This window comes from Limanda limanda, chromosome 3, assembly GCF_963576545.1.
Source record: "Limanda limanda chromosome 3, fLimLim1.1, whole genome shotgun sequence".
Taxonomy (NCBI): Eukaryota; Metazoa; Chordata; class Actinopteri; order Pleuronectiformes; family Pleuronectidae; genus Limanda; species Limanda limanda.
The window spans coordinates 22499561-22510499 of record NC_083638.1 but is presented as its reverse complement, the minus strand read 5'-3'; the positions used below and the strand labels follow the sequence as shown (position 1 = coordinate 22510499).

The 10939-nt window shown below is 41.4% G+C and overlaps 1 protein-coding gene across 2 annotated transcripts in view; it reads left to right on the top strand.

Moving 5' to 3' along the window:
- Positions 1–1151: 1151 nt before the first annotated feature.
- The window catches only part of rnf111 (ring finger protein 111), a 28159-nt gene continuing 18371 nt past the window's right edge, over positions 1152–10939 (top strand). For both annotated transcript variants that reach the window (XM_061068305.1, XM_061068304.1), the window contains exons 1-3: positions 1152–1642; positions 4402–5288; positions 8316–8448. In XM_061068305.1, the coding sequence (XP_060924288.1) occupies positions 4412–5288; positions 8316–8448 (1010 nt within the window). In that variant the 5' untranslated portion in view covers positions 1152–1642; positions 4402–4411. The remainder of the gene's footprint in view (positions 1643–4401; positions 5289–8315; positions 8449–10939) is intronic.

Sequence of the window (10939 nt, the reverse complement as noted above, 5' to 3'; positions counted from 1 at the left end):
TAGAGTTCTTCAAAATAAGTAAAATTCCGTCTTGTGTTGTACAGAAACTTTGATTTATTATTCCTGCGCTAAACATATTTTGGTCCATTTTTTTGTTTAAATTTCCTCAGGTAAACATGTGAGGGAGAAATGCTGTCCCTGTTTCTCCCAGTGGAAACAGAAAATGGCTCTATGGATCTTCTTCGGGTAAATCTTATAAGCCATAGCTTTTTCTTACCATATGACCAATGACAAAACTGCAAAGACCTACTGTCACATGGAGCACCTTTCAGAGACAGATATCAAGTGTAATTCCTGAATCCCACACGTACCACACCCGTCAATTGAGCACTTACTGAACATGAATTGTATTCAAAAAGCCTATAATATTCATTATATCTAAATATTGAAATTTTATATGTGAACATTTTGATCAATTAAAATTAAAACATATACGTATATATTCTAACATTTCTCCAGCCTGTTCACTTTCATTGGTAAATACTGTATGTCAGGCATGTTGAACATTTGACTATGATCATTTTTAACATACTTATTTCTGTTTGTATACCCGGATTCTTAATGTCATTTCTCCAGCCTATTTAATCTGATACTTTGCTGTGGCCCTCTGATTATTATTATTATTATTAATCATTTGAATTTTAAGTATTGCATATTGTTTCCATAAACAATTCATCAGCTGATGATTTTCTTTTTAATCATTTATTTGTTTAATGTTGCGTTGGTAAACCATGAAAAGTGCCTGTTACAGCTTCCCAGAGATCCAGATAATTTCTCATTATGACTGAGAATCACCACAAACATACAGTATTGTATGTAAAGCAGTTTAAATTGGCTATACATCAGCTCCAACAATGAAATGCTGTTCAAGCACTGACCCATTCATTTGAATCTATGTGTGTGTTTGGTTTTCAGTCTCATTCTTAGTCAGGTCAGTATGGATCCCCTTTGTTTTTGTTTTTCAACATTTATATTCTCTTTATCAAAACGTGTGTGATCTATGCGACTGTTCTGTGTGGAATTTGTGTACATTTCCATAAAAAAAAAACTGGATTAACTCAAACTGTCGCAAAGTGTCGTAAAGCCGCTGCTGGCTGACGGCGAGTTGGCGCCCCCGTACGGCGCTCAGGGTAACGACGGGAGCTGTGGCCGTGAGCCGTATCCAGCAGAACGACGACCTGCTGGGTAAACAAGGCAGGAATGGGAGCTTCGTCGAGGGCTAACTGTGAGACTCTTCTCTCTTGTCAAAAACGTACATGGTAGCGATGTCGCCGCAGCTCTCACGGTGTGATAGAACAGCCGCGCGGGTCAAAATGGCTGAGTATAATCGGGTACTTGCTGAGTGAAGTGGAGCTAGCCTCCGCGTTAGCTTAGCTCGCAGCTAGCAGGGCCCGCTGCTGCTGCCGTCGCCGCTCGGCTCAGCTCGGGACGCTGTTGTCAGTTTCACTCTCTCTCCGCCGCCGCTGCCTCCCCGGGACTCCTGCGGGTTCTGTGCGGGCCTGTCGAGTTGCTGCTCGGCGTAACATTGGGATCACTGCCGCCGGTTTCCAACGTCTGCCGTTATTACCCCCCCCCACAGGATTTAACCTCCCATGTTCGGAAAAGGACGGTGACAGATTCTGAAAAAAGGAATCGGAGCCAGGTACGTGCTGTCTTTGTTGTCTTCTGTCTGTCTGGAGTATGTGTCAGGCGAGCTGGCTACCGGGTCCCCTCCGAGTCCCCCTCAGTCCTCATTAACAGGACCGCAACGCGAGTTCATAACATTTGATTTTTGTACATTTTAATGGCTTCTCCGTGAACGTGAGTAGCCATGGCCTCAGTCACATCAGCGGCGTTTGTGGGGCACAGGCGGACGCACAGCTGCTGCTGGGCTTATTGTGATTGTTAAACGTTGTAGAAAACTATGCACAGCACCGGTGCCAGGCTCGATGCTGTCAAGAGAAACACGCAGCGGGGTTTGTTGTTCAATCTGAGGGGCTGGTGATGGGGTTTTCAAAGGCTGGAAGCTCAGTGGGCATCGCTAGCAGCAGCTCAGCACTCCAGTCGTACATCTTGAATTGCTTTACTCCATTTCTGGTACACCATATATTCTCTTCTACAGGTTGCTCCCACCGGTTCTGTTGGACTCACACACATTGTCTCTTCTTCATCGTTATTCAGAAATCTGTATTATCCAGCCCTGATGCCTAGGGATGATTTTTCTTCCTTCAGGGCTGTCCTCTGAGGCCCCAGAATTCATGCATGTCATTGCGCAGCTCTCTCTGTGGCATCTGAAGGACTCTCATACTCATGTATTTAAACACAGAAAGACCATTATTGCATGTGTTATCAATAGCAGGCTCAATACATTCAGTCTTTTCACTGAATTCACTAAATTCTGTAGAGAAACATCCCCTGGCAACATCAATGACATCAGCCCCATTAACATAAAGTTACAGCTTCAGGTCAACTAAGAACTAAGACATCATTCTGAAATAACCCATGAAGGAAGAATGCAATGCCTTTTGTTCTCACTGCATCACATAGGTACATCATGAACACTCTAGTGTACAGTTAAGCTGCAGCAAACATGACCACAAATGTGGTCACATTTTTACTTGAACAGAAATATCTTTGTTATGATGTAGATAAAATAACATATTTAACATAAATATTTCATATCAGGGTTAGGAAGTAAGACACCAAAATTTCCTCATTTGTGTATACTCAGCAAACAATTTGAATGAGTCTAACAGAGGATAGGTTTTAATTTCTTCTGCTGTGTTGCATCACTTGTTCTTCAAGATGGCAATATAGAAAGAGTCAGTACAATATGTTCTTAAATCACTTGCTGAAGTAATAGTACTGTGATTTTGTTTTGACTGATTACGTCATATCAAGAAGTGTATTCAGCTTCTTGCTGTGGGTGTTATCACCAATTGCATTCAGTGTGTACGCCTGCTCTTGTGTCATTTACCCATCTGTCGCTAAAATGCAGTCACTGAAATTTTCCTGGAAACATGTCACCCTGTGGGATTAATTTCACAGAAATATCTGCAACAGTGATATCTACATCAATTTGGATAACTCCTTGAATCCTTTTGAATCGTATCTGCTCTTTGCAGCCACATGAACTCTGTGTTTCTTGGCTAGGACACTCAATTGTGATGTTCAAACTGATAGGGGTGGTCAGTATTGGTGTTCATGTTTTTTAGAATCCTATAATTAATATTATTATTCATATAAATCTTGATAGAACACCATTGATATTGGTTAAAGTTCTTGGGTATTATACTATAACAATTTTCATATATGTTTTATCTAAATCCTTATTTCTTAATGTATAAATATACAATAGCTTTCCATTATAACAGTGTGCGTGGAAAGCAGCAGGTTATTGGTATTACTGAGGTGTCCATTTACCAACAGCACAGTTTTCATGAAAGCAGTGACCAGTAAAATCCAACCTTTAGTCACTACTTTAAAAGCTTCAATATTACTGACAGCACAGAACACACAGGCCTTTTATCTCTTGCCAATTTAGAAGTGCAGGTACTAAGTGTTGTAACCCCTCTCAATTCTGACACCACTTCTGGTTGGCGGAGGGGGTATTCAGCCATGTGGCCTCTGAAGATAGCCATGAAATCATAATATCAACTTTTTGTTGCATTATTATGAAGTTGCCAACGTTTTTTGTAGTGCTGGAATGTGGTGTTGCTCTGGGAAATGTTACCCCACTGTTAAAATTGTCCCACTGCAATGTGCAGAAATGAGTCTCTTTCTCTTAGGAGTTACAAACAAATACAGAAATGTCTCAGTGTCATGACATAACCATGAGTCGAGATATAATTGTGGATATTACCTTTGGCATGATCCAGTTTTTATCCAGTCTGATTCATACATTTCCTGGAATAAACAATAAAGCTCAGAAGTATTGACTCAGCCTTCACTTTTAACTCAGCCTATGCATGTTTATTTTCTGTCTTTTATCAAAAGCCGTGTCAAGTTGTATTAACAAACAGAATGACTGTAAGTGAATGAACATAGTGTTTCCCCAAATATAACACAATGTTGTGAAAGGTGTATTTACATGTTTTTTGGTTAGTGTGTTGTTGATTGCGCAGTAAAATCCTAAGTAAAAGATAAGAAATATTTTTTTTTGTTTATTTAGCTACAGTTGATCTATTAATTGATTTGACATCTTGCTATGTTCATTGCATATGTTTTAATTAATTAATTACAGTTTAGTTATCTAATGATTCCTTTCAGATATGTATTCAATGGTTGATTACCAACACAAACTATTTTTAGATAATTTATTATTGTTTTAGTTTGTGATGTGAAACTGATCTTGATATTTCACAAACACTTTCAATTCTGCCACTAATATAATGATCTCTCCTTTTCCCCTTGTGAGGATAGACCTGCCACCATGAAGAGTGAGGTGCCATCTGAGGCCCCGAGCAGACAGGAGCATCTGAAGGAGCCACTGGTTAACCCAGAGCCAATGGAGGCAGCCAAGAGCTTCCCCAACAACATGGAGGTGATTGGGAAGGCAGGCAGTGAATTTGAAACCATGTGTGAGTCCAGGCATCGGCCTCTGAGGGACACAGCAACACACAGAGACTCAGAACGCAGCCTCCCTGGACGAAGGAAAAGAAAAGGACAACAGGCAGGGCCGTCAGACTGCTCACTGAAGGAGGGCCACATCAGTGAGAGCTCGCTGACCCCTCAGCGTCCGAGGGTAGAACTTTTACAGCAGCCCAGCGAGGATGAACACAATCACGATTCCTCTTTTAGTGACTGTGCTTCCTCCCCTTCCTCGAGCTTACGATTTGGGGACTCGGACACTCTCAGTTCAGAGGAAGATGGGGATACTGGAGCGACAGGGGGCCAAAACAAGGCTCCTGCCCTTACAACAGGAGGAGCCACTGGACACGGCTTGCGTCCTGTTCTGGGTCGAACTCGGGGGACTCGCTCTCATAAGTGGGTGCGGTCTGAGGCTGAGCCAGTGCTGCTGAAGCGGCCGTGTATGAACAGCCGACGGCCTCTGCATAGGAAACGCTTTGTGAAAACAACTCCTGGAGGGGGTCAGCGGACTCAGAAGCAAAAGGAGCGTCTATTACTGCAGAGGAAGAAACGTGAAGTGATTGCACGTAGGAAGTATGCTCTTCTCCATAGCACCAGTAGTTCCAGCGAGGAGCTCAGTAGTGATTCTTCCTCCCCCTCGTCTACCGAAGCAGAAGATGAGCTCTATGTAGATGTCAGCAGCACCAGCAGCCAGCCCAACAGTGCTGCTGTAGCCACAGGTAATTACAAACCCTGACCCTAGTACTGGTGTGTCCTTGTTTTAGATTGTAATCCCTGCATTGTATATAACATATGTTGATTTATGGCATCAGGGTATGTTTAAGTAGGCTATGTTATATGGTTAAAAGCATTGTAAACCAACAGGGAAGTACAGTGTCATTGTGGTGTGATCCGAATAACATTTAGAAAACTCAGAAGCAAGCTAGCTTGGTCATGGCACATACGTGTATATATAGCTCAGAGTATGTCAGACCCAATCTCTCCATAACTGTGTTGGGTAGAGCTATGCTCATTTTCTTATTTCCGCTATTGCGTTAGTCAAGCTGGCTAGGCTGAGGTTTCTTTTAAACTGCACATGTCTGTCATCAGGGAAAACATGCAATAACCATGCGTGTCAGGGACAGGGTAACACAGACTCAGTGCAGCATATATTATTTGCATAAGGCTTGGGTGGGGTTTGGACACAAGGAACAGAATGCCTGTCAGCTTCAGAATCAAAATGCAACTTTCTTTTTATTGAATCAAGAATCATCATGACAGTAAGAATCTGATTATGAATCAAATCATGAGATTCCCACACATATAGAAGAGGAGCCACCTTGCATAGTATTTGCAAAGTACTTGCAAGGTTAGAAAATATTCTCACGAATGGCTCTTATCTTCCCAATGTGTAGGTTTAGTTACAAATAACTCTGGGATAGTGATACACCTTTATTATAGCTTTGGCTCTTTTCATAAACCTGCTAAATGTAGCAGCTTGCATGAGAATATGGTCGGTGTTGCTTCTGCACCACTGATAAAGGAACATCTACTCCCCTGTGCCTCTCAGGACCCCTCACCTTGCATGATGCAATGGAAAGTGCTGCCCTCTGTACTTAAAGCAACAGTTTTATGTCGCTCCTAAATCGAAACCATCACTTTCTGCTCTCAGCGAAGTAGCTCGGCACACTATGCACATGAAGGGCACCTTCTACTGCCTTATCCAAAATGTACTCAATGTATCCTGTGAAAAAGCCCCACCTTTACTGTGTCTCGTTGTGTTCCTTGTGTAGCCGTTTAGCCTCAGCAATATTTCTTTTGCTGTGGCCCTGAGGGAGAATGGAAAATTAGTTGTTATGCCTCTATGGTGGGAGGCAAGTGGGAGAAAACTCAGTCGCTGTTGAGTGTTAGCCTTTGCATAGAAACAGCCGGTCTCACAGGGAAAACAAGCCATGTGTTTACAGCAGGGGAAAGCAAGTGATGAAACCTGCCTTCATCACACACCCACTCCAGAGTTAGAGTGGGTGTGTGATGTAGTCAGGAAACAGGTTAGTCCTACCTCTAACCTACACTCTACAGAGGATATTGAATCCTCTTACTATCAGCTGATCAAGTTGCTACCCATGTGGGATTTGAGAGGGCGTTTATATTGGTCCTGTCTTATGTTATTAAATTGCGTTAGGAAATAGTAGCAGAGGTTGTTTACCTAGCCAAACTCTACACATATTTGTTACACTTCTCTACCAACTTGAAAGGTGTTGTTGTTTGCGTAACCACATGAAGACCACACGAGTGCCAGGCAGCGCGACTTGCAGAGGGTGCTAAGCAGCAGTTCTCAGGAGACATTGGAATAGAATCCCTGTGGGGATTTGTGGACTTTACTCGCTTGAGACATGTAGCGATGTGCACAAAAACAAAATCTGCACTACTGAAGCATAAAACTTAACTCACAAAACTAAACAAGAAACCTACAACACAAATAAATAAATGCTGCAAGTCATACAAGCTTTCACAGACCAGACTAAATGAGCTGAATTCTAGATGAAGTGAAACCAAAAAATGATTGAATGTGGTCAGGTTTTGCTCACTGTCATCATAGTGTTAGCAATTAACAAATATATGAAAAAGGTGTTAGATCTTATAGGTTAATATACATGTCTTGATTGCAGGTTGACAATGGTATATTTCACATTTGCCACATACGTTTGGCATGGTATTTACATGTTAGGCATGAGAATGAGGGAGAGCATTTGTAAAGTTGAGTCATATATCAGATGCATGAGTCAGCAACACTCACTAACACTAAGAAAATGTTACAATAATTAGAAACATGCTCAAGACTGTCGCACAAGTAACAAATGTTCATTGTCTGTGACTATATGCTGCATATTCATCACTGGTGGGAACTAATGATAGATAAATGCCTGGGCCTCACCCTAAAATAATCCGGTAGATTAAGTTGTGTGTTCAGATATAGTCAGGGAGTAGTTATCCTCATTGCGCTCCCATGGCTCTGGCACAGTCTCCACTGAGAAGGCTGAGGAGAATGATGCATTCGGCTCAAATTAGTTTGCTATGACTAACTCGTGTGATGGACTAGGTCCCTTGTTTATGGGGTGGACGCGACACACATGCAGGAGGTGAAGTATAAACAGGCATATTCATTGTTGGTCAGTTTAACACGGATAGATTACTGTGCAGATGGTTCAGGCACGAAAAGTAAGGATTCTTTCGAAAATCAGCACCTAGTCTTTAAAACGCTTGTGCAGAGTTTTTCAATTAATATTGCAGGTAGCTGATTGAAGCACTTGTCCCAGTTCTTCTGTGGAGGAAGACTTTCTCTGTAACTGTCTCTTCATGTTTCCCATGATGTCATGATCAGGGCTCTGCGGGGGGGCTGGGTGTGAAGATAGTTTTTGATGACTCAAGTTGTATGTTTGGGGTTGTTGTTGCTGCAGAATGACTTTGGCATAGATGAAGGACACAGTTTGTTTTGGTAATGCTACAGAGTAGAAGTACATCTCGATGGCCTTATAATGTTATTGCATTCAAAACACAGAAAGGCATGTTTATGTGTTTCTTTTTCGTATCAAACTATAGTATACACCCAATTTTAATGTGCAAATTCCAGACAGAGCAAGGCATTAAAACGAAATGACAAACAGCCATAAACTCATTTCAGGCATGTTTAGTTCTTTGATTTGTATACTTGTGAGATCATGATGTGTACAACAGAGCTATAAACTAACTTCCACCCATGTATTTAGGTGCTTTAGATGAGGATGTGGTGGTGATTGAGGCGACTCCAGCTCCAGCCCCCGCTGTCCCTGCAAATGAGGAGATCAACGTCACGTCAACAGACAGCGAGGTGGAGATAGTCACTGTCGGGGATGGTTTCAGGTAAGCACCTCAGCTCTTTCAGCCACACTTTGCATTATGTGTTTGATGGTAAGACCAACCCTCAGGAAAAATGGATGTGCGCTGTGTGCTTCACATTAAACAAATATTGTTGTGCTGTAGCTCAGATACAGTGGATACAAATATTTGATTTTTATTCTCTTTGGTGTGAAAGGAAAAAAATAACCTTCAGTTCATTTTTCACTTCACGTTCGTTTGCTCAAGTTTTTAATGTTCTCTTAACAGCCGCGTGTGTACGCTGCCCAGCTAAAATCCTGATCTTTATTCTGATTTTTTTTTTAATAACATAAAAGTCTTGTTTCATTTTTTGCATGTCAGCGGTAGACCCCGTGTTTATCAACAAAAAAACCCTAACTTTGTAAAATGTTAATTAAGTCTTAGTTGTTCACTGCAATTACTGAACGTGTCAGTTCAATGCAGAGAAGAGCAGAGTAGCTGAGTCTCACTATGTGATGAGCAGAGGAGTGACGGACGAGGCCGAGCATTGGGTGTCAAAGCGAAAATCAAACGCATCTGACGCCAAAATGGAACCTGATAACATTGAGGGGGCGAAACTTTGTGTGAGAAAGGTGGCAGCACTTGGTTGTAACACTTCCAATATACAAACACATTCAAGAGCACGAGAGTGAAGATGCCCGGCATTGCCCGCAGCAAAATCTAAAGTTAAAGATCAGAAGTAATCACTCGACGGATATTGAGCTGACGAATGTCGTTTCTTGTAAACTGTCAGGTGTAATTGGTAACAATTGGTTGTTATGAGTTTATTATCGTTGGGAAAGTTTCCACACTGTGGCATCCATAGCTTTTATAAACTTTGGGTTCCAGTAAAACTAAAACTGAATAGAAGATTGATGACAGAGGTGTTAATTTGCAGGGCTATAAATCAAATTTAAGCCAGATAGAAAAGCATCTGAAATGTGTCATTGCTTGTCGGAACATTTTTCACTCACGAGTAGTCAGGTCTGTAGAAGCCTGGGGCTGAGGAAAAGCTTCTCCTCAGGACTCCTCAAACAAATAGAACCCCCTTTCCCTCTTCTGCATAGGAAATGCTTTTTATATGTCGGGGTTGTCTTGTGTCTTTGACCTTTTATGAAACAGTAACTTGAGATTAAACAGTAACTTTTGGTGCAGATATCTCAGAGTAACACTCACACAGCACTGTACCTACAACTGAGCAGCGCACAGGACCGACCTGCGTACTGTTTGAGAAATGCAGAAGTTAGAGTTGGTGATATGGGTTGGGCGTCCTTGTGAGCCTGTCACATTTTTGATTGCACCCATGAGCAAGCAACTAACGGAAGCAGCGTGTGCAGCAATATTCAGGCAATCCGATGAGTGTTTGGAACAAACAATGGAGAAGTGGATAATGGTGCAAGAGAGAACACAAGGTTTATATGCACCGTACAAATGATATTCACTCTATGAAGACTATCCGCGGTCAGTGTTGACAGTTGTTTGTGATGCGCAGTGTTTTTTCTGAAAAGTAATTTATTAGAGAGTGGGAGATTGTTCATGCTTTTTGTTCTTAGACCTTTTATTTCCAGGGTAGGCAATGATGATAGATAATGTTCTGCCACTTCAATCATTACTCTATATTATTGGCCAGCTGGATAATGTTTTATATTATGGGATGCCTGAATCTAATGAAAACATTAGCTAGAGTGTGGCCATTGGCTGTGATGCCGTGTGCAAGCAGGTGCAGCCTTAATGACACCAGTAGGAAATTGAGTCAATGCAGTTTTCTAATTGCTAGAAATTATATATCAGATAATCAATGTGATGTTTTTTCTTGTGTGTAATCATCTAAATTGTACATATTGTTTTATTTACCCTAGACAGGGACCTTTATATGTAGATACTTTATATTAACAGTATATTTACATCATGTTGTTGCATGGAGAAGTATAACCTGAGGAGGAAAAACATTTTTATGTAGCCAAATTTTGAAAGGATTTTAAAAAATCTTATTTGAATGGGGGATTGTATACAGTTTTTGTGCTAGTGACATTGCAGTTGTGACTCTCTACCCATTCATTTAGTTAGGTTGCTGCTTTTGTTAGGAAACCATCTAGGGCGTTCTCAAGATGGATGCCAAGTGGCAGGACTTGCCTTTAAGGACTTTGGTATAGTTCTTTAGATGAAAAAGCACAGGATGGGGTGTGTTATAGTGCTCCCATGGATTTACTCATGAATTCCGTAGCCCTGCTGATTTTGCCCAGACAGTACTGGCATAGTAGAGCTGTATGGATAGTTAAACTACATCCCTCTGAAGCAATGTGTGCAACGCTCCTGTTATTTAACTCTTTCTGAGATCATCACACATCAGGGTCGGGCAGATGGACGATGCCCTCGTCCTTTGCTGATTGTTGATAGTCATGATGATACTTAGCCCAGCTTTGAGCTTTTTCTTACAAGTCCTTAAATTATGGTTACAAATATATAGTTTGTTGGCTTAATTGATTATATAATATGA